The 23,596-nt window shown below is 43.6% G+C and overlaps 3 protein-coding genes across 4 annotated transcripts; 2 read left to right on the top strand and 1 right to left on the bottom strand.

Moving 5' to 3' along the window:
• Nucleotides 1–906: 906 nt before the first annotated feature.
• On the bottom strand, nucleotides 907–2,461 carry LOC103634151 (uncharacterized). Its single transcript, XM_008655747.3, has 2 exons — nucleotides 2,180–2,461; nucleotides 907–2,102 (listed from the first exon to the last, which is right to left on the bottom strand). The coding sequence occupies exons 1-2, from the start codon at nucleotides 2,419–2,421 to the stop codon at nucleotides 1,037–1,039; spliced, it is 1,308 nt and encodes a 435-aa protein (XP_008653969.1). The 5' UTR covers nucleotides 2,422–2,461; the 3' UTR covers nucleotides 907–1,036.
• An 837-nt stretch (nucleotides 2,462–3,298) lies between these two features.
• Nucleotides 3,299–16,845, top strand: LOC100273529 (uncharacterized). 2 transcript variants are annotated; one of them, XM_035964888.1, is made up of 25 exons: nucleotides 3,301–3,562; nucleotides 3,650–3,973; nucleotides 4,073–4,134; nucleotides 4,697–4,834; nucleotides 4,932–5,195; nucleotides 5,288–5,374; nucleotides 5,908–6,009; nucleotides 6,081–6,146; nucleotides 6,271–6,378; nucleotides 6,467–6,528; nucleotides 6,618–6,662; nucleotides 6,772–6,845; nucleotides 7,204–7,271; nucleotides 7,357–7,425; nucleotides 13,110–13,207; nucleotides 13,288–13,369; nucleotides 13,487–13,565; nucleotides 13,636–13,723; nucleotides 13,788–13,941; nucleotides 14,318–14,509; nucleotides 14,590–14,649; nucleotides 15,179–15,444; nucleotides 15,547–15,652; nucleotides 16,320–16,385; nucleotides 16,507–16,845. In XM_035964888.1, the coding sequence occupies exons 1-24, from the start codon at nucleotides 3,379–3,381 to the stop codon at nucleotides 16,374–16,376; spliced, it is 2,835 nt and encodes a 944-aa protein (XP_035820781.1). In that variant the 5' UTR covers nucleotides 3,301–3,378; the 3' UTR covers nucleotides 16,377–16,385; nucleotides 16,507–16,845. The 2 variants fall into 2 exon arrangements, with proteins under 2 accessions (NP_001339270.1, XP_035820781.1); NM_001352341.1 differs by having other exon boundaries at nucleotides 3,299–3,562; nucleotides 16,320–16,672.
• Nucleotides 16,846–19,496: 2,651 nt separating this feature from the next.
• On the top strand, nucleotides 19,497–21,584 carry LOC100194357 (nucleic acid binding protein). The gene has a single exon (NM_001139392.2). It carries the CDS (start codon nucleotides 19,675–19,677, stop codon nucleotides 21,061–21,063), a length of 1,389 nt encoding a protein of 462 aa, NP_001132864.1. The 5' UTR covers nucleotides 19,497–19,674; the 3' UTR covers nucleotides 21,064–21,584.
• The last annotated feature ends 2,012 nt before the right edge of the window (nucleotides 21,585–23,596 follow it).

The raw sequence follows: 23,596 nt of genomic DNA, 5'->3' as shown, positions 1-23,596 counted from the left end.
TTAATTTCGAATAAGTTGTGTATGTCAAGGTTTCTGTAATCGTACTGGTATACGTTCACTGATGTGTGGTTGTAATTCTTGTGTAGACATCGAAAGCTGCAACTCTTTATGCAACCTCACAGAAAAAGCCATTTCATTTCATGCATTGCTGGACGCGCCTTAAAAACGAACCGAAATGGGATGCCATGGTTCATGGAAGCCCCTGGAGAGGCACTGCGGGGACGGAGCCTGCCCGTAGTCTTACACCTACAGGCTCTGTTAATGAAGTTGAATATGATGACGGTGGTTCACGAGGGAAGAGACCATTAGGACGTGACTCCGCGAAAGCTTCAAGGAAGAAGTCAATGTCCAGTTCATCTCAGTCTACTGACTACCTTTCAAGAATCCATGACATGCAAGTAGCAAGATTCAAGCAAAGTGAAGAAAAATCAGACCAAAAGCAGCAGAACATTGAGTTCATGAAGGAAGTTGAACTGAAGAAGTTGGAGGTTCAATCCAAGGAAATACAAGTACAGGAAAAAAATTGATGATGGAAGATAGGAAGCAAAAAGACGAAGAGCTCAACAAACTTTATGCTATGGACATGGATGCTTTACCTGAAGAATTGAGAGTTGTTTACATCGCAAGGAGAAAAGGTTTAATCGAATATTTCATCAACAATCCTGTGTGACGAGTACTACTGTTTTTCATAAGGTGTTTGTCACCTTTGTATCGGCGAACCGTGGTCGTCTGTGTTTGGACATGTCTATTTTAGAGTGGTTGAACAATTCCTTAGTTGTTTGAGTTCATCAGCTTGGTTTTTGAACATTGTTTATTTTCACATTATTGATATTGATAATAAGGATTATGATACATGACTTGAAGTTTGGAAACATATGCAACTTATTTGTACCAGAGGCATTACACTTACAAGGAACCATCACTTCTCAACTACGGACATACAAACCACATATGACTACTAGTCCTGGTACACATCATTTAGTTCATAATTCAAAGTAAACAACATTGGTGTAGCACATCATTTGGATAAAAGGCATCAACCCATGGAGCCTCGACGAGCCCAGAGGTGTTCTATGAGGTTGTGCTGTAAAGACAAGTATGTTGCCTGACATGTGATGTCCTGGTCCGGATCGTTGGGTAACTCCGAGCGGATATGATTGTTTAGCCACTCGTTGCGGACCTCAGGAGTATTGTTACACGGTTCAGGCGGCCCAGAGGGGCCAATGAAGTCCACATTAGCTGCACCATCTCCTTCGTCCTCGACAATCATGTTGTGCATAATAATGCAAGCAGTCATCATCTCTGCGAGGTGATTACGATCCCAACCATAAGCGGGTCCACGTAGAACAGCCCACCTAGCCTGCAAAACTCCAAATGCTCGCTCAATGTCTTTTCGACAACTCTCTTGCTTGGTTGTAAAGTGAACCTTTTTTTCCTCAAATACGTGGCGAATAGCTTTTACAAAGGTAGGCCAATTTGGATATATGCCATCTGCTAAGTAGTATCCGAAATTGTAAGTGGTCCCATTAATAGTGAAGTGCACTGGTGGCATCGTCCCATTACGTAACGGATCAAACACAGGTGACCGATGAAGCACGTTGAGATCATTGTTGGTACCAGGCATTCCAAAGAAGGCATGCCAAATCCACAAATCGTACCCAGCGACTGCCTCTAGTATCATTGTTGGCCTCGAATTGCACCCACAAAACTGTCCGCGCCATGCAGTAGGACAGTTGCGCCATTCCCAATGCATACAATCGATAGAGCCTAGCATACCCGGAAACCCCCTGTCGGCGTTTACACGTAGTATGCGAGCAATGTCGTCGTGGTTAGGGATACGAAGGTATCGTTCGCTAAAGGAAGAGATGATTGCGCGACAAAAACGGATAAGGCAGTCCCTAGCGGTAGTCTGTCCAATCTGTATGTACTCATCTACCGCATCGGTTGGTAACCCGTACGCAAGGATACGCAATGCAGCACAAACTTTTTGCAATGGACCAAGCCCTGCTAAACCTGCTGCATCACAACGAATAGTGAAGTATTCGTCTTCTCGCTGAACGGCACGAAGGATACGTAGGAACAAAGGACGATGCATCCGAAACCTATAAACGAAAATAAAGCAAAAAATTAACAAAACAAACCTAGAAATGAAAGTAAAATCATAACTTACGAAATGTACCTTCGACGAAAGACATGTGATGGATACACAGGATTAGGTCCGAAGTAGTGATGTTTGATGAGATTTTCTCCAGCAGCGTGGTCCCTATGGATAACTCGGCGAGGCAATGAGGAGCGCCTACGCCGCGTGCTCGTGTCTCCTAGTACAATGTGCTCAACATGTTGGGCAAGCAACAAAGTATCGATCTCATCGTCGGAATCGTCGGATGACGAGGACAACACAAGGCTTTTCAATGACTCCATGACGACCTAAACTACGAGTACGTACTACGGACTTCTTATGGAATGGCGGATGATATAGAAGAGGTGAGTGTGTAGATGAGTGGAGCATGTCCCCAGGGTACCTTATTTATAGGTGCCCTAGGTGTGTGAAGGAAGCCAGACGGTCGTGGCTTCCGGTAGAAGCCAGTCGTGTCGTGCAAGCCACTCGTGTCGTGTACTAGAAGAATGAGAATTTGTATTTCTAAAAAACATAAAATCGTACCGTATTTATACTAACGTATTAATACTAATTATTAAGTTCGCTAATTACATGTGGACCAAAATTCGCCCGTGTACTATGCAAATAATAAATAAAAATAATTTTAAGATTTCATGGTAGTTGAGTTAGTTGATGAGGAAAGTATATAATATTGGTGTGGCGGGGTATAGAGGATTGTTATAGGGGGAACCGCTGTAGAGCGTGGAGATATAGGGGGAGAGAGATTGCTGACGTGGCACGTGAGTGGGATATAGGGGGACAAATTTAGGGGGAACCGCTGAAGACAGTCCTACAGGGTGATCTACGAAATCTCGCTAGCAGGTCCGTAGCTATCCTATTCCATATCTCATATTTTAAACTTCGCTATGAGTAATTCTGTGTGTATTGGGTCTCACAAAAAATTTATATAAGTACAATACTTGCAATTTAATGTAGCAACATATAGTCACATAACAGTGTTAAATAACTCTGACTTCAAAAAGTTACAAACTACTAATCTTAAAAGACTGTTTATTTTATAGAAATAGTAATAATGAACAAGAGTTTGTACATGGGCTGAAAAGTTCATGTTGGGCTGATTCATACCGCGCGGTCCGCCAACCGCCATAAACACAGACTAGGGAGAAGGCGGCAACACCCACTCCATTTCGGCCACTTCCCGCCATCGACTCTTCGCGTCTCCGCCGCCGCCAGGCTACCGCTGCGCCGGCGGGTCGGCGATGGACATGGACATGGAGATGCCAGATCCCGACGAGCTCGAGTGGATGGAGAGCCACGGCCTAGTCCCTGAGGAAGAGGACGCCTACTTCGACGACCCCGACGAGGGCTTCGTCCTGGCCCCCGGCGATTCGGATCAACCGTGCAATTCCCCGCAGCCGCAGGAGTCCGCCGCGCCAAGAGCAAGTATGCAATGCACCCCTTTCCTTGTATATTAGAACCTAGCCCTCGTTTGTTTCTATTGCTAACGAAATTGGTCAAACGCGTGCGAAGATGAAGCGCCGGGCGGTTTGAAGCGGCCTCCGCCACCGCCACCGCCGGAGCAGGATGAGGAAGAGGAGAGGAGCAAGCGGAGAAACGTTGAGCAGGAGGACGAGGATTGGCTGCGCTACTCGCCGCCTCCCGCCCCTGAGATTGTCGTCGCCGAGAAGACAATCTCGCGGTTCGCGTCGGAGATCCATGGAGACTCTGTGCCCGTAACTGCTCCCAATGGTGAGAGAGTTTATGCCAAGCTTGCAATGGAGGGGTTGGTCGGTCGAGGAATTAGCGGAACTAGGCAAGGGGTTCAGTTCTCCAACCCAAACAGCAATCACAAGGGTTAGTTACTGAGTGATTTGCTCGCTCTTGCAGTAATTATTTCTCTCAAGATTCAGGATGCGTTTGGTCTGTTTGTTCACGTTGCATGTGTTTCCGCAGGCCTGCTCTCAGAATCCTTTGACTCACTAACAAGGCGTGCTGAGCAGGAGGCTTTAGCAAAGGTACACATGTAGTGCCCACATGTAGATGCACACGTTAGAAATACTCTATAGATCACACTTCATAGCTGTCCTTAACACGTCATTGTTTAGTTATAACTAAACTGGGAGCAGTAGTACAATATAAACTGAAGCCTAAGAATCAAACGACCCTATTTGGGAAACACTGGAAATTTAGCAGACATTGTTGAATATTAATGTACTTTGAAAAGATGGTTACTTTTGCTACTTGAGTTTTTTGAGGAAATTTTAACATTTTGCCCAAAACTGAGGTGTGTGTGATCTTGTCCTTGTGGATTTCACTATGAAATATTTCCACGAACATTCCACAAGTTAAATAATATTTCTAGCGTGGAGTGGTTTAGAAGACATTGTTCGATTCTGAGCATTGCATTGATCATAAGGTCTTCCAAGTGTACAGTATGGATAACCATGTCTCAACATGTACTGACTACTAGCTTAAGGAAAGGTTTGACTAATATTTTTTTATGATTGGTTATATACATACATGGTGTGATGATTAAATTATAAGCCAATTAACATACTTTTCACTATGTATATGAAGGCATTGCAAGAAAGTACAGACTCAATAGACCGTGTGGCTTGTTCAGCGACTCCACTAGTCACAGAAAAACTTTGGGTGGAAAAGTATGCACCGAATTCTTTCACAGAGCTATTGAGTGATGAGCACACAAACCGAGAGGTAAAGCTATTCCAAATTGCATCTTGCTACTTCAAAGTCAAGGTTTCCGTCTTTTTCCTAACATCTTTCACTTGACATGTGTATGTGCCTTGCTCAGGTACTTCTATGGCTAAAACAATGGGACTCCATTGTTTTTGGATCCCATATTCGGGCTACAGGTGATGATGTCTTGTCTGCCTTACGTCGACACTCTTCAACCATCCAAAAGAATGCAAGTAACAGAAATTTCTTTTCCAAGAGTAAGGGGGGTCCTGTTGCAAGTCAAGATGGCACACCTCTGAATGCACAAAGCAGCAATCCAGAAGGTTTAGGTGGCTCCTTCAGCAAAAAGTCATCAGTTGATAATGCACCAGAACAAAAGGTGGGCCAGTACTGCTGTGTAGTATGTTCAAGTCTGTGAGCAAAAGTTGCGCGAGCTCACTACTGCAACTGAATACTCTACTGATATTGCAGGTGTTGCTATTATGCGGTCCACCTGGGCTCGGAAAGACCACACTCGCTCATGTTGCAGTCAGACATTGTGGCTACCATGTTGTGGAGGTCTGTTTTATGGTCTTACAAATGCTAGCTGTGCATTGGTTGTTTAAGATGATGACGCACGACCATTAAATATTTATGTGCTATATGATTAGCACCATATATAACTGCTGCCATGCTTTCAAATCCCCCTGCTTCAGTTTGGTTACATTGAAGTCATGACTACATTTCATTGCATAATATATTTGTGTCAATGCTATTATGTTACATTGAAAACTGATACCTAATTGATTTTTCTTCTATTAACATTTGCTCCAAAACTTAAAAACACGACTTCTAATTAAAAATGGTTGAGTGGTTGATTTGACTAGTTGGCCTGTTCAGCTCTAATGCCCGTGCTTCCCAGGAAGATAACTTGTGGTTGGTAATCCATCTAATATAGTCTCCTACTGAATACTGGCCTGTCTTGGACTCTAGGTATTCTCAGAGTGTATCCACACGATTTATCATGAACACTTCTAATTTTAGCTAACCCAATTAATTTCAATTTTTCAGTTCAAGTTCTGTTTGATGCTTACATTCACTATTAAATGCAGATTAATGCCAGTGACGATCGTTCCGCTTCATCCATTGAAACAAAAATTCTTGATGTAGTTCAGATGAACTCGATCATGTCGGATTCAAAGCCCAAGTGTCTGGTAAATTTAATTCAGCTGCTACTTTTTGGATGAATCCTTTTATATTCTGTTGAGTATTCTGTCCTGTTTAGGTAATTGATGAAATTGATGGAGCACTCGGTGATGGAAAAGGTGCAGTGGAGGTCATCTTGAAGATGGTAATCCTCACCTGACATCTTATTTAGTACTCTGCTCAGCGTTACTTATTATTTTCACCTTGCATGTATTTCTTCGCCTTACCAAATGATATTTTGCTTTAAATGGTTTGTTCTTCTCTTGCAGATCAATGCTGAAAAGAGTAATAATTCCGACAAGAGCACTAATGGTGAGGAAACTCAAGCCCGAAAGACATCTAGGAAAAGTCATAGAACAGCAAAACTACTGAGGCCTGTAAGCATTGAAGCAACAATCTTTGCCACCATTTTTTTGTCTTTAAAGTATTAATATATAATAACTACTATTTATATAATTTTCGAAGGTAATTTGTATATGCAATGACATTTATGCTCCAGCCCTGAGACAACTGCGCCAAGTAGCCAAGTAATATTTTTCCTTGTCTTTATTCATTATGTCTGGTACAGGTGTAAACCATTAAATGTTTGCTTATGAGGACTGGTTTAAATTCACAGGGTTCATGTGTTTGTGCAGCCGACAATTAGCCGTGTGGTGAACAGGTGATGTGAATGCACTTATTCCTTTAGCTTCATCTTATGAAAAAATGGTTATAGCCACAAACATACTTTTATCACAACCCATCTTTTAGTACTTACTTTCCCTTCTTAGGCTCAAGTATATATGCAAAAATGAAGGTTTCAAGGCTAGTTCAATCGCGCTTTCTGCATTAGCGGAGTACACTGGTACAGTTTATTTAGCTTCATCTAAATGCCACATTTTTACTTTGAAAGAAAACTGACAAATATTTTGAACTCTTGTTGTACAATGAATTAATAAGATTCACAATTCAAATAACATAAAAATACTAAGATCCAGCTGTTCAGCCTGATTAATCGAAATCTACCATCTTAATTTGTACTCAATCTTTGACCTGGCTATGAGGTTTTCCTTTTATTTCCTTTGCTTGTATCATGCACTCTAATACTTCCGGTGGATGAATGGAGATTCTATTATTTGAATGGACTATCTTTGCCCTTTGCCCAGTGAGATGAATGGTTATTTTCATAGACATTGGACTGATAGAGAAATATATTCCTGCAGAATGTGACATCCGTTCATGCCTAAACACACTTCAGTTTTTGAACAAGAAAAGAGTGGCCCTAAACATTGTAAGTGAACTGGTTTAGTTATCTGTATGATGATATTACCAATAGATATGATATTCTTTATCTAATGATACGTGTTATGGAGCAGACAGCGATTGATTCACAAGTAATTGGACAGAAAGATAAGTCAAAAAGCATCCTCGATGTTTGGAAGCAGGTTTGATGTTTTTTCCCTGTATCTTCTTCTGTCACTCTTTTATTTTCTGTGTATACATTATACAATCATTTATTCAAGCACTTGGTGTATTCCTGAAGTTTCGACACCGACTCTGGACATGAGTACCACCGCACCAATCATAGTTAAAGGCATCTTATGGGCCAATAATATTGACTGCGGCTAAACATACTTCTCCGGCTTTGCTACCAACTTTATGAACTTTAGGGGCTTATTTTTTAGTCTTAGCAAAGCCAAGACGCATGTCTATTACAGCAGAGATGAGGATGCTGCTAGGCAATCCTCACACTAACCAAACAATCAGTCAACCACTAGAACTTAAAAATGACATCAGCCGAGAAGTATTCCTGGCGCCACATAGGTTGCACATGATATGAATAGAGATCATATTTATTATGAGGGCTCTAGGCCCAAATATATAGAGGTACATGAGATTACAAATATGCATAAAACCCCTTATACAATGGAGAAATATAAACAAGTACATATATCTCTAACACCCCCTCAAACTCAAGGTGGATCAAGAAGACAAAAACACTGAGTTTGGAGATATAAAACCGATGCTGAGCTCGATGCTGAGCCTTGGTGAAGAAATCTGCCAGTTGAAGCTCTGAGGACACATCGAAGAGAAACAACACCATCCTGAACCTATGCTCGTGTATAATGAGCATCAACACTAATATGCTTGGTAAGCTCATGCTTCATTGGACCACGAGCAATACCAATAGCACCTGTACTGTCAGACAAAAGAGGAGTCGACATACAGACAGAGACACCAAAATCCTCAAGCAACCACCTCTGCAGTCACAAGAGCCATATCATGCAACTCAGCCTCTACACTCGAACGAGAAACCACTGCCTGTTTATTAGTCTTCCAAGAACCACCAAGAAAAACACAATAGGCAGAAAGAGAAGGGCGATAAGAGGAATCACTAGCCCAAGTAGTATCATAGTACGCTTGGAACTGTAAAGAGTTGGATCGTGGAAAGAACAAACGACGAGATATAGTTCCACGAAGATAACGTAGAACCCAAAGCAAGTGACTATAGTGAAGCTGAGTGGAAGCGGAAACAAACTGACTGAGATTATGTACAGAATAAAAGATATCAGGACGAGTCACACCAACGTAAACAAGACTCCCAACAATGTGACAATAATGATTAGGGTCTTCAAGAGGCTCACCATCCGTGGCACATAGATGAATATTGAGTTCCATAGGAGCCTCAACTGTCCGCTATCAGTAAGAGAGGCCCGATCAAGAAGATCCAGAATGTACTTCTCTTAAGACAGATAAAAACCCTCATATGTGTAAGCAACGAGACTCTTACTCTCATCGAGAGGATGACACTACGAGTTGGGACAATTTTCTGTTTATTTTCTCAAAACACTACACAATGCCATACCCATCTAAAGGTTGGGATGCATATTTATAGCCAAGGGGCTGCAACATATGCTTCCTACAAACTGCACTAACCACTACACAAAGATGTTGTCCTCTAGTCAAAAGAACTGCAGCAATGTACCGCTGTCCTCTACCCATCCTGCTGTCCTTAAAGCAGTCAAAATTGCAGTAAGGAAAGGTGCTCTCATGCCTGCTGTCCTACGGCTCCACAAAAGGAGATGCTGTCCTAAAGCAAAGACCAAAAAGGACTGTTGCTGCAGACCAATAGCAGATGCTGCTGTCCTTCCCACAGACCACGAGACTTATTTCAACAATATGAAGAGGAAAACTCTATCCCAAGAAAATAACGAAGAGGACCAAGATCTGACATGAGAAACTGCTCACTAAGACGGGCCTTATCAAATGCAATGTACTCATAATCATCTCCTGTGAGGATCATATCATCAACATAAAGAAGAAGAGTCAGGCAACGAGATGAAGTATGCACAAAAAGTGCAGGATCATGAGCGCTGGCAGAAAAACCAAACACAGTGACCACAGACGCGAAGCACTGAAACCAAGCTCGTGGAGCTTGCTTGAGACCATAAAGAGAGCGGCGAAAACGACAAACCATACCCTCAGAAACAGAATACCCAGCGGCGGTTGCATGAAGACCTCTTCACGCAGCTCACCATTAAGTAAGACATTCTTGACATCAAACTGAGAGATGGACCACTCACAAACAGAGGCCACAACAAGAATGTGAATAGTCGTCATGTGAGCAACCGGAGCAAATGTCTCTTCCTAATCGCGACCATGTTCCTGCTGGAAACCACGAGCAACCAATCGAGCCTTATAGCGCTCAAGAGAACCATTACAACAGGTCTTAACCTTATAAACCCACTTACACGTGATAGGACGAACACGTGGTGGACAAGGTACGAGTTCCTATGTGCTAGTGCGCTCTAGAGAACGTAGTGTGTCTATTAGGAGCATAGTTGTTAAGGCGGTAAGGCGTCTGGCCCCGTTTTTACCTTTTAAGCGATAATGTGTAAGGCGAGACGACACTTACTAATATATAAATATAGGAATATATATGAAGATAGTCTTAAATAGGTAGGGATAATAGTACCAAATAGGAGTACAAGTTCAACGTAAACCACCATAATAGACTTAAAATCCAACATAACTAATAGATAGTAGTAGAAGATTAGGAAAAAATGAACCCATAACTAATATATTTACTGGTTTAATAGCGAAGTAAAAAGAAAAGAAAAGAAATAAAAGAGATCAAGGACACACGGAAGACCAGCTTGCTGTTTTTTGGCCCAGCTAGCCCAGTACTTAACCTAGGTTACCCTCCATCGTATCCCACCCTGCAACCGCCACTCGCTAGCACGGATTTCAAGTCGGGCGACCAGCTAGTCGTCCCAGAGGACCGACCAGGCGCCTAATCGCGATTAGGGCGATGATTAGGACGCCTAATCGGTCCTGGTCGTCCCTAGTCGTTCTATGTATATTTCTGGGCATATAAGCCATATATATGTAGATATGTATTTCTGGGCATATAAGCCATATAGAACTGAAATTGGATTGGAAATTTGGAACTGAATTACTGAAATATAGCAGTAGCAAGCTAGCAGCAATGCAGCATAAGTGAAAAGTGTGGATTACCTAGAGCTATATATATATGTAATGCAGTAGCCAACAGTAGCACAAACAAGAGATGCTGCTTGAACCTTTTGATTCCGGAAGGAACAATCTTCGAACAGAAAATACACTGAACAAAATCCTTTGTTTTGTCTGGCCACCACCCAAACTTCCATCCTGGGTCCTGTGATCTTGCCTTTCTTTTTGGGTCAGTTGCTTGTGTACTAAGCTCAGGAGGGAGTGCTGCAATAGCCTTTTCAGCAAGACTTTTTGAGTCTGCAGCAGTTGATAATGCCGAACCAGGGCTTGTGCTATCAACATTTGAGGTCACCGGAGGAACAAAATCACTTGCACTGCCAACCACATTGGACCCAGGGAATAAGACCTCAACATCAGCACCTCTTCGTCCACCGGCAGCATGAAACTGCAGACAAAAGGGTAGTGCTGCAGTGCAGACTGCAAAACTGCAGACAAGGGTGAAGGAGGGGAGCAGGGACAACCTTCGGATGACGAGCTCATCTTGTGTCTTGTAGATGAGCAGGGGGCAGGGACGACCTTCGAGGATGAGCTGGAGACGCCGACACGGGTGGAGAGCCCTAGAGCAGCCGCCGTTGATTGCCTGGAAGCCGCCGGCGGCAGAGGACAGGCAGGTTTGGAGTGGGCACAGGCACAAGGGAGGCATTAGGGTTTAGGGGCACAGCCGCAACCAACAGTTTTATGTGGCTACTTTAGATGGGCCGAAAAAAACGGTGAAGCCCAATAGTAAACCTAGCCATGGAAACACAATAGGTTTAAAAGGAGCAACAATTAGAGGAGTCACTAGCCCAAGTAGCATTATAGTATGCTTGGAGTTGAAAGAGCTAGAGTGCTGAAAGCGAAGACGTTGAGAGATGGTTCTGTGAAGATAACACAAGGCGTGAAGGAGATGACAATAGTGGAGCTCAGTGGGAGCAAACACAAATTAACCAAGAATGTGCACATGATATGAGATGTCAGGACGAGTCACACCCAAATATACAAGACTCCCAACAATATGATGTCAAGTGGGATTTGTAAGAGGTTTACCGTCACTTAGGTGAAGACGAACATTAAGCTCCACAAGTGTCTCAACAATGTGGTTACTAGGGAGAGAGGAATGACCAAGAAGATCTTGAATGTACTTTTCTTAGGACAAATAAATACCATCAAAGGTGGAAGAGACCTCAATCCTAATTGATAGAAAGGCTATTGATATATTGTAGGAGATATGGTGTTACACATATATAGGCAAGGTAGCCGAGGGTTTATAGAAACAGAACCAATCAACACAGATCCTTGCCTAATAAAGATCGATATATCTACCAACGAAGACCCTTGCCTAATAGAGATTGATCTTCTATCTTAGCCATATAGGCAGGATTCTAACACCCTCCTGCAGTCTAAGTATCAACTAGGACAATAAGACTAGAATGGAACGCTGAGAACATCGTGGAGATATCAGCAAACTAGGAGGTCACTGGGACGTGAAGAATTCAAATGTTGCTGGTGTCAACTCGCTCACGGGCGAAGTGGATATCAATCTCAACATGCTTCGCGCGCTAATACTGAAATGGGTTGATGGAGAGGTAGATCGCACTCACATTGTCACAATAGACCGGGGTGCGCTCTTGGTCAATGGGCTATGGTGTTCCTGGAGGAGTTGGTGCAGCCAACAAGCTTATGCAACACCATTGGCAATGACTCTGTACTCAGCCTTAGCGCTAGACCGGGATACGGTGGGTTGGCGCTTGTACAAGCATGGCTGCGCATGTGTGGGCGCACACATATGCACAAGCACAGGGTGCTCGTGGATAGACGCTTGCGAGCGAGTGTGTGAATGTTTGCTCTAGCAGGCTCGAGCAAGCGTGGATGCTGCTAGCGGACACAAGCACTGTGGTGGATGCAGCCAAGCGACAAGCATGGCCATCACTGTGGTAGATGCCATAACCAAGCGACAGCGTGATGGGAGGTACCATGACTAGGCCACGATGTCTTGACAAGTGTACTCGTGACTGGGCCAACTCGACGAGGGCGATCGAGGTAACCCTAACCCTAGCATGAAACTTAGGCTGTGGATACCATGTTTTGAATAGTGCTTGTATGGAAATTAGACCGAGGTTACAAAAATCTATTGCTAATTTCATCATACCAATCATGTATTTGACCACTAGGACCCTCCAAAAATTCAAACCTTTTTCTTTCTACTTCTATGGTTTCTCATAGCTTGAAATAAGCCTTATTCTTTTCTCTCGCCAAGATGTTTCTCTTCCTAGATCTCTGTCTGCTCTTAATATCCACGAGAGCCCAGATCTTACTTAGCTTGGAAGCTATTTTGTTCATATTACTTTTCTCTATCTCAGTTAAATCCATACTCTCCCTTCTCTTCTCTAGCCCAATGTGATGTGATGTTCTAGAAGCTTTCTCTGAACTAAGAAAAGCCATGTTCTGACATAAAGAGGCCACGTCCTTTTGCTTGTAGAAAGCCACATTCTTTGATATTTTCGTTGCTAATATGTCTTCTGATTACCCCTGTTCTTATATTTAAATAAAGTATTAGGAACCATGCTAGCAAAGTTTCACCCAAAATCCTTTTTTATTAAGATTCATTGTTCATCAGGTTTTGCAAAAGAAAAGACTCAAGCGGGCTGGAAAGGCTGAAAGCCTTTTCAATGAAGACAAGGACATAGACTTTCTTTTCACGCTCATATCTAACCGGTAAATTCTCTTTTGTCAGATTTCTTACATTGTTTCTTTGAACTGGCATCACTTAGTCAGGTTTAATGTTTAATTTGCAGTGGCGATTATGAAGTTACTATGGACGGGATCCATGAAAATTTCTTGAGATTATCGTATCATGACCCGATGTTGCAAAAAACTGTGAGTCTGTACAAAATGCTGATATTGGTTAATTGCTTTAGGTGTTTGGTTTGCACAACTCTTGATTTTCTTCTATAATACATTTCCATACTCACTATAGTCCAAACTGCCATGCAGGTAAAATGTCTCGATATACTTGGAGTTTCAGATTCCTTGACCCAATATGTTTACCGGACTCAGCAGATGCCACTTCATGGTAGAATCAGACTGACTATATTTTCTTTTGTGTTGAGAGTTGACTAACAAAGTTAAACCACTTATTTCAGCATATCAACCTCCAATTGCTATCACTATAAGCCGCATGGTTGCTCAAGTTGAGAAGCCTAATATTAATTGGCCAAAAGCTTTGCAGAGGTAATTTATCACATAAATTTATTTTTTGCTTTCCATTAGTTGGATTAACATAGATATTTTTCAGGTCTCGAGCATTGCTTTTAGAAAAGAAAGACATGTTGAAAACCTGGCAAAACCAAATGTCACCATTTGTTTCAAGGCACCTCTCAGTAGAATCATTCGTTGAAGACACTGCTTCTCCCCTTTTACATATTCTCTCTCCACTGAGTTTGAGACCTGTAAGCTGTCATTCACTAATCTAGTAGTCTTATTGAACCTTGATAATGAAATTACTCTTTTGGTATATTTATTTGCTCAAAACTCACCTGCCTTCAAGATGATGCACATGTGAAGGTTAGTATTATGGTAATATATGTTTCTAATACATTGAACTAGCTAAATATGGACATATATGAAACTTGGAAGTATGAAACTCAGCTTAATTATTATTATTTTTTGAAATATAACAGCAACTAAGAAATATGCTTAAGACCCTCAGTCAATCCACATTTACTAGTTTGAAACATATGAGTTTCAGATGACGTTGCAAGTTTCAATATAGGCCAATTTTTTACACGACGTTACAAGGTTCCTAACAATGAGTGATATTTTCAGGTAGCACTGAATTTGCTGTCAGAGAGAGAAAAGGATGAACTTGTGCAATTAGTTGATACTATGGTCTCCTATTCAGTTACATACAGAAACACAAAGTTTGTCCCTCAAGAAAAGGCAAACCTATCTGTAGTGCCGCATGAAGTTTCATCACTCTCTCTTTATCCTCCAATTAATGATGTCATAAATTTTGAGGTCTGCCTAATATTTCAGTCTTCTTATCAGTTTAACTTATGCGCTCTTCTTACAGTACCTAACATAGCAGTTGATATCAGGGCTATCAATCAGAGCACATTGGACTGTCTTTAGCCATGAAACAGGTTTTGGTGCATGAGGTGAGTGGCCCTTCTAAATTTTAAGGATGCAAAGTTGTTTCATGTCTTGCTTATAGCTCTTAATACCTTAGTATAACTTAAATAACTTCATAATTTTAACGCTGAAAATTAAATGTATACCCTATTACCCTCTTGTTTCTTTGAGGTGACCATGCACCGTCTATAATATGTCAACAAGTCACTTGGACCTCTAAAAACAGCTGAAAAAATCACCTTGCATTGCCAATTAACAAAATTTTGTTCATTGATTGTGACTATATGACCTAGCTACACCTCAAAAGGTTTCTCTTGCTTTACTAATGGAGGTTCTGAATTATTCAGTAACTCAATATGTGCTCTCGAAATATTATGTTGATATTCCTTATACCAAATCTGGTGCTTGCTCACCTTTCGTTTTGGTTTTATTTATTTTACATGAGAATCTGAATAAGCGAAAAACAGGGCCAAGGCATACTTGATCACATGAGAAATTCAGTGTAGAACAAAGTGGTTTTTCCCTCATCCTCGTGAAATACCATCCTTGACACAGGTGGAGAAGCAAAAGATCATTAAAGATAGCGCTGGCAAATTGTTGAACCAATCTAATGATGGAAATATGAAGAGCGAAGCTTTATCAACTATAAGGAAGAAAACAGTAGCTAATTCCATCCGTCCAGCTTTACATTCTTCCAAGGATAGTTCCAAGTGCAATTCATCTACACTTGAAATGCAGTCAAACTCAGCCTCTATTGTGAATGATAACGATTCTATATCTGCCAAAAAACACTCCAGCCGTGCAGCAAATTTCTTTGACAGGTATGTAGCAGTATTAGATTATTATTAGTCAGGTGTCAACTTGCCATTTTGCCTGCATTTATGATTGTGTTGAAGTTTACCTATTTTCTTTGACAATAACAGATTTAGGAAGGAAAGACCAGTAGACGCAAAAACTCATAGTGATGTGGGGCTGCAAAGAGCAACACTTCAGAGGGATTCACGCCCTCTGATCTTCAAATATAATGAGGTTTTCTTTCTGTCAATTGCTTTGCCAAAGCACCTCCTATGACCTGCTTCCATATAATAAACACATACACTAATTGACTAATAATCTTATGCCTCATGGAATTCGTTGTTCCTTATATTTAAATGAATCCTAGATCTGACTTGCTGGAATATGTATTCCCAGGTTGAAGTTGTCATTGGGATTGTGAATAACCCTTTTTAGAAGTTGTTTTGCTTAAGCTTTTGGAAGGAGAATTTCCTCAATGGCATTGAGGACATGCATAAAGTAGTAGAAAATAACATTTAATGTGAGGATAGGTGGAACCTAGGGCCACATCCAGCGATACATTTGATGTTTTTTTATTTGTACGCTCCCAAGTAAATGTTGTCAGTATGTTTTTATTTCTAAACTTGCAGGTTAGCTGTATTAAGGAACGTGAGCAGAATGTAGCTAACGAAGTGCTAGACTAACTTTATTGTGTAAACTTGATTTGCGGGAATTTACTATTCAATGTCATTATGTCTAATCAATGTTTCAGTCATTTGATGCTTGATTTTTTTTGCCGAGATGTCTTTGTGTATACCAGTGTCCTGTAATTACTGTCTTTGGACTAAGATTTCCCAAAACTCATGACTACATTTGTACTCATTTTCTTTTGCCATTATCTCATGGTGACTACCATGTGCAGGGTTTCACAAATGCTGTGAAAAGACCAGTGAGAGTTAGGGATCTTCTGCTCAGCTAGGCCCGCTTGGTACCTGCACTTCTGTAAAGTTATCTTTGTGTTTATGAATTTTCATTTACTGTATATTGATTGTATCATGAATATTGTATCATGTGGTTGTGATTGGTTGCCTGGCCGGATCCCTGGCTAGGTCGAACTCAGCAACCCGCCCTGCTGTTTGATTGTCTGTATCTTCCGTTGCCGTTGAGCTAGGACGACCTCATGCAAATAGTGGTCTGGAGCCAGGCTCAGGAGGGAAGACTATTTTGGCCGTATGAACTCAGCCTGGCTGGACACAGAAACCAAGATATAGTTTTAATTAGTTTTCTTGTTACATCTCTTGATTAATGCATCAAATTAAGAAACTGATTTTACTTTTGTGTTTCTGATATTTGTATGAACAAAACTAGATCTCACTTCTCTACAGCAACAACAGCTGCTCTGGATCAAGAGTGAGTAAACACGGTTCCTGCGCAGTTGCTTCGGCTGATTAAGAGAGCAGTTGAACGGTTATTTTAAATCCAATATCTTTTATAACGAGTACGTCTCTTATGGCTGGTTTGCATTCCAGAATCGTCTGTGGACAGCAGATAGGCCAATATCTGAGGATACCTCAACCAGCCAATATGCCCTATTGCCCTTATGCCAAACACATGAAACTAGTATCTAGCGCACGCCCATGCGCGCACAGGTAGTGCCACCGTGTTATATGTTATTTCGATAACAGGAAGAAATTATTGATGATTATTCTTATCATTAGTATGGAACAAACCGATATGCTTCCATCAGCGCATGATAAGGCAATGAAATATAATATCTATGCTACACTGTTATCAGTATGACATTAGAAGTTCTTAGGTACCATAAGTCCATAATCAAGCACACAATTAAAAATTGGTAAAAAGATGTAACTACAGTTCCTAGCATCACATAATTTTAAAAGACATAGAATCAATTACATTATACAACAAAATAGTCTAACTTAATCTAAAGACAAAAAAAAACAAGGAAGTTTTTCTCAAGCAGATAAATGAGTACAGAAGAATGGGACTTCTGCGGTACAACTACTAACAACAAATAAAGACATCAAGACAACATAATTGACAAACTGCATGTATAGATAGCAAAGAAATTCCAGCAAAAAAAAGCAAATCAGATGTTAGAGGTCTGTTTGGTTTCCTAGCTAAGGCGCCACAAACTGCCTAACCTTAGTCGCTCGAATTGAAGAACCGGTGGCGAAGCCAGGATTTCTCTGAGTGTAGGGCCCGATATAACACTAACAAATATTTATATCAACTAGAAAATCTTAAATCATGCAAATACATAGATAATGACACATATGACCATGAACGGATTATACGAATTCTCTCAATCTTTCATAACATACTTGAGACCCTAGCAATTTTTCAGCCCAAGAGTAGGGCCCGAGCCCTAGTGGCCCCACGTGTGTCTCTGCCACTGTGAAGAACTATGGTTAGACAGAAAAGTTAGGCACGTTGTGGCGTCTAAGTAGCAAACCAAACAACCCCTAGATCCTACGAGATGTTCCCTTTGCCCAATTGCGCAACAAACAGCTACTCTGCAATTAACCAAGATTAGATTAGACATGTGAAACTGTAACAGAAGATTAGATGGACCACACAATACACAGACGTGAGAGAATATTGCAAAAAGGAGAAACCACATTGTAGGTGATTATTATATCTACCATTCTGCAGAACTTGGAAATCCATATGCAACAATCTAAAGCTAGCAGGCAAACAATATATGCTCATTGATATAACAACTTAGACCACTACTGCAGAAGCCATATTCAAAATTTCAAAATAGCCAAGCGAACTGAAATTGCAACGACATAATTAACTCAGTAAGCCTCTTCACACAATCAGGAAAAGAAAAAAAAGCACTTTCAATAGAAGTAGCTATAGCCAGGTACTTACCAATATAGCCACTGAAAGAACTCTTGAGAAGCTATTTTTGCACACAAAGCAAGCAACCATCACCTGTGTGAGATAATAGAAAGAGTGGATGTATTAGATAGTTCAGCATGGGGTACGGGAACGAATGGCATTGGCTAGCGCTTCTATGGAGCAGTGGAGCACTGAGTCGTGTGCATGGACTCGAGTGGTCTCCTTTTGGTTCAGAGCATGGCGCGAGCCGTACTGCAAAGCCCATCGCTAAAAAAAAGAGACATATTGAAAGCCATCAGAACATCTTCTTCGGAATAGAATAAGATATAAACCGTACGTAAGCCAGAACGACAAAGTGTTGACAGCGAATCTTGCGAACCCCGGTCTGCCTTTGTGAAGATTTGAGATGCAGTAGTTCGCGAGTCCCTCGGATCCCCATATGCTCTTGAGTACAAACCCCTACAGCTCGTTTTGCCGTGGCGGGAGCTGCAGTCGAGCGCTAGCAAGCACGGGGATCTCTGCGCGGTCAGACTGCAGCTGCATCTTGTCTCTGCTTTCGTCTCGCCTCGCCGCCCGTTATCATCATATACTACCAGCCAGCCAAGGGCAGCGCGGCAGCCGCCAGGGACAGCAGCCCCGCATGCGTGCTCCCCGCGGACGACGAGACCAGGCCGTTGGGCAGAGCGCCAGAGCGCCAAGCCATTTTTACGTGGGCTGGGCACCTGCACCAGGTAGTGAATAATGGAGTCGGTGTGGGTCAGTGTGCTAGACGTGAACATGATGAGCCATGGAGATCGGTGTGGACTGTGGAGGCAGGACGTCGGGCCTTTCAACAATGATGATAGATGGCTCTCCCCATCCTTGCACGTTCCAATACTCCAGGCTCCCGTCCCGATCCCGATCGATCGTCGGCCGGTAGCTTGTCCACACCCATGGCAATGGCGTGCGCGTCATTCCCCTCTCCCCCCGCCTATGCAATGCAAGTCTACAGCGTCCTCGGTGTGAGTGTGACGATGCATGCATGGCGCTGAAAGATCATGGCCGCAGCAGCAGTAGCTGCATGCTTTGCCGGTTTGCCCTTCCTGCGTCTGCGTAGGAGTAGTGCGTATAGACACCCTGTTGCTGTCACGCCGCCGGATTTCCTTTTTGCACTCGGCTTCCGTACCCAACCAGCACATAGTACATAGCACAACACCCTTCTCCTCTTTTAAGCACCCTGCCTTCTTTCCCCCTGCGCTTTCCACCTCCGTCATTCCATCACTTCCCGGCCGGCTCCAGCTTTGCTTCCTCCGCTCGCCTGTCAGAGGATTCCTCGCTTTACGCTTCTCGACTTCTCGCCGCGCCGCGCAGACGTGATCTGAGTTGAGTCCGTGACGATCGACGCTGAGGCCGGTAAAGATCGAACGGAGATGGCAGCGGGCAGTGGTGGTGGTGGTGGTGGCTCGCTGCTGCTGCGCGGCTTCCTGTCCCTCTTCTTCCTCCTGTTCCTCCACATTGGCCACGGCGGCAGCTGCTGCTTCTCGCCCGGCGCTGCCGCGCGGGCGCAGCAGGAGGAGGACGAAGCAGCGGAAGCCGACGGCAAGGTAGTAGGAGGCGGCGGTGGGAGCAACAAGAGGAGGAAGATATCGCCGTTGATCTTCTCCCCGGCAGCGTCGTCCACTGCCGTTACAGCCAGCGACGATAGCGCCGGAGCCCCGCGCAGGCACGTGTCGTCTCTCGCCGCCAGCCTCCGTCTCTACCTCCACCGCATCTTCCGCTCCGGGTCGACCGGGACCAAGAATGGCGGCACCGTCGTCGCGGGAAGGGACGGAGAGGAGGAGGCGGTGGCCACCACCGTGTCTTCGCCGATTGCCCAGTCGCTGCCGCATCAGCCTTCGTCGACGTCCGTGGTGCTGTCCACGCCGTCGTCGCCGTGCGCGTGGTCGTCGCCGTTGATGATGTCGCCGCTCTCGGTGCGCTCCCTCAGCGCCACCCCGTTCCCGTCGTCGCCGCAGCAGAAGCTGCTGCAGGCGAGCAGGCAGTCGTTCCGGTCGTTCGCCGCCCGCGGCGACGTGTTCCCTTGCAAGGTGTGCGGCGAGGTGCTGGGCAGGCCGCAGCTGCTGGAGCTCCACCAGGCGATGAAGCACTCCCTGTCGGAGCTCACCCACCTGGACTCCAGCCTCAACATCATCCGCATGATCTTCCTCGCCGGGTGGAGGCCCGCGGCGTCCGGTGCCGGTGCCGGTGCCGGTGCCGGCGAGGCCCCCGCGGTCCGCCGCGTCCTCAGGATCCACCACAACCCGCGCGCGCTGGCCCGCTTCGAGGAGTACCGCGACCTGGTCCGCGCCCGGGCCGCCCGGCGCTGCGGCGGCGAGGGCGCCGTGGTGGAGGAGCGCTGCATCGCGGACGGCAACGAGCGCCTGCGCTTCCACTGCTCCACCATGCTCTGCTCCCTGGGCGGCGGCGTGTGCGGGAGCCCCTACTGCTGCGTGTGCAGCACCCTGCGGCACGGGTTCGCGGGCAAGCAGGCCGACGTGGACGGCATCGCCACCTACGCCTCCGCGTGGACCGCGCACGCGTCCCTGCCCGCCGACGTGGAGCGCGAGTTCGCCTTCCTCCAGGTGCGCCGCGCCATGCTGGTGTGCCGCGTCGTGGCGGGACGCGTCGCCCGGGGCCCCGCGGACGACAAGGTGGCCTACGACTCCATGGTCCCCGTGCGTGGCGGTGTCGGGGGCGGCACCGGCGACGACGTCGAGCTGCTGGTGTACAACCCCAGAGCAGTGCTCCCGTGCTTCGTCATCCTCTACAGCAGCAGCTAGTCGGTGGCATGACACGAGGCGGCCAGCCTGCACGCAGTACTAGTGTATAGCCTTTCCACTGTTCCTTGCCCCCACCCCCATCCCCCGTTTGGTGGCTGCGCCAGCGCCGCTCCGCTGCTGTGGTCACCGGTTACGCACCGTGGCACGCTGCAATCACCAGTGGGCGATAATTTGCCGGATCCGATCGAAAGCTTGACCAAGTGCTGTGAATCGTGATGATGCGGAGTTGAGCTTGAGCCTACCATATGCGAGTGGGACGCGCCAGAACCATAATGTCAGTGTTGTGGTTGGCATGTTTCTTTAGTTGTCACTGTTTGTTGGTCCCCTGTTACATTACATTGCACAATTATCCTCCTTACTTCTCATTTGCTGTTGATCTATGTTCATTTTTGCATCTGTCACTACTCATTAGAACAGTGGAAAGCTACAAATCGTTTCGGCCCTGTACCTGCTTTCCAGTTGTGATAGTACAGAGGCACATAGTAACTCTGTTCTAAATTATGAATCGTTCTGATTATTTATAAGTACATAGCTCTTGTTAAACGTCTACGTATACACTAAATCTATATACGTAATAAAAGTTATATATTTAAAAATCAAAACAATTTAAAAATTGAAACAGAGCAGCCGGTGCCGGTTTCTCCATGCTAAGTTTAGTGAAAAAAATACATAGCTGTCCTTTTTTCTTAGGGCGAGTTTCTTTACTCAGCAACAATGCCGCAAAGGATTAGTACACACTATGTAGGCCTGTTTTGGCCCAACCAATGTGCTGGAGTCTCCCATACTTTATTGGGCCGCTATGCATTGGTGCCAAAAGTATTCAAACGAAAAAAACAACGATCTTTCTTAACTACAAAAATCAGTTTTTTATCCTCAACAGCTTTTAAAACAATTTATTTTTTTCACCTTGATGGTTTTGGTGATGCTTTTATTAATATGGCATCATAAAGTTCGATGAGCTAATCAGACTAGAAATATTATCTAAAGATTAAAAAAAATGTTTTCAAAAAAAATGTCCAATTTTTTATATAAAAATATTGTAATTTAAAATCTGTTTTAGTCTTAGAAATATCCATATAAATTTAGTTTTAACTCAAAAAACTACAATACTAGTTTTAAATTTTTTTTTCTAAAATCATGCTCTATGTTATGGTTTGTAGCTTAAAATTGTTCAAATTTTGATGAAATTGTTTTTAGTGCTCATTATCTATTATAATTATTCGATGTTAATCTTTCAGACTACATAGAAGGCCTAATGGAGCACAGGGCCGTTCCTGACTTTTGAGGGGCCCGGGACAAGATTATAAACAGAGGCCCAACACCATAAAAACTATTTTTACTATTACATATATCAACTAATTATACTTGATGTACCACAGAAAGACTTGAGCAATACAAAATAGAAGTAAGATTATTACTTCAAATATATTGTAGAGATCAACTTAAAAATGTCTTCTAACATTTCTAGATGCAAAATCATCAATGATGGCTTCAATATTGACATCATCTCATAATTTCTTCTCGATATATAAAGTTGCTAGCCTGTTTAAACTTTCTTAAGACATTGTAGACCTTAAATAATTCTTCAATAACTTAAGCTTTGAGAAGCTCCTTTCAGCTGATGCCACAGTTATTGTATAATAATAATATCCGATAAGCAACAAATATATTAGGATAACAATCCATTCTCTTAACAAACTCAAAAATATATTGGTATAGTAAATAATATCCGTTTCTATCCTATATTCCTATTGGACTTTGTGTGCGGTGGGGCCCCTGTGAGATGGGGGCCCAGGTTGGCCGCCCCTCCCGCCCTGCCTCAGGCACGACCCTGATGGAGCATCGTCAAGCGTGTAATGAGCACTAGTCCTCTGTCTTTGATAAATTTTCAGAATAGTTGTGTTTGTCTGCATGGCCTCATAACCCTACCACACATATGTAGACTCTCTTTGTTTATTATAATTAATTTATGTTAATTACCATGACTTTGATGACAACACAAGTGTTATGCAACCACACTATACTTAATACTATTTAGTATGAACATAAATGTCATGTCTGTGCCACTTAATTATATATGTACAAACATTATGAATATTATGCTGCTGAAAGGGAATTAGGCTTACACCTATTTCCTAATTGATTTTGGTGGTTGAATTGCCCAACACAAATAATTGGACTAACTAGTTTTGCTCTAGTATATAAGTTATACAGGTGCCAAAGGTTCACACTTAGCCAATAAAAAGACCAAGAATTGGGTTCAAAAATGAGAGCAAGGGATAACTGAAGTGTGCCCTGGTTTGGCGCACCGGACTGTCCGGTGTGCCACCGGACAGTGTCTGGTGCACCACCGGACAGTGTCCGGTGCACCAGGGGACTTCACGCTGAACTCTTCACCTTCGGGAAAATCCAGAGGCGCTTCGCTATAATTCACCGGACTGTCCGGTGTACACCGGACAGTGTCCGGTGCTCCAAGGAAGAGCGCCTCAGGAACTCGCCAGCTTCGGGAATTTGCTCCGCTATAATTCACCGG

This window comes from Zea mays, chromosome 1, assembly GCF_902167145.1.
Source record: "Zea mays cultivar B73 chromosome 1, Zm-B73-REFERENCE-NAM-5.0, whole genome shotgun sequence".
NCBI lineage: Eukaryota > Viridiplantae > Streptophyta > Magnoliopsida > Poales > Poaceae > Zea > Zea mays.
Note: the sequence above shows the minus strand (reverse complement) of the source record. Positions and strands in the feature narration are given on the sequence as shown.

Excerpts from the sequence above, each read along its gene's own strand:
- LOC100273529 (XM_035964888.1), top strand. The coding sequence starts at position 3,379 with ATGGACATGGACATGGAGATGCCAGATCCCGACGAGCTCGAGTGGATG. Across the intron at positions 6,529-6,617 it reads CAACTGCGCCAAGTAGCCAA|GGTTCATGTGTTTGTGCAGC; the intron begins GTAATATTTTTC and ends TTAAATTCACAG. Across the intron at positions 15,653-16,319 it reads TGATCTTCAAATATAATGAG|GGTTTCACAAATGCTGTGAA; the intron begins GTTTTCTTTCTG and ends TACCATGTGCAG.
- LOC100194357 (NM_001139392.2), top strand. The coding sequence starts at position 19,675 with ATGGCAGCGGGCAGTGGTGGTGGTGGTGGTGGCTCGCTGCTGCTGCGC.
- LOC103634151 (XM_008655747.3), bottom strand. The coding sequence starts at position 2,421 with ATGGAGTCATTGAAAAGCCTTGTGTTGTCCTCGTCATCCGACGATTCC. Across the intron at positions 2,103-2,179 it reads TCACATGTCTTTCGTCGAAG|GTTTCGGATGCATCGTCCTT; the intron begins GTACATTTCGTA and ends TTTCGTTTATAG.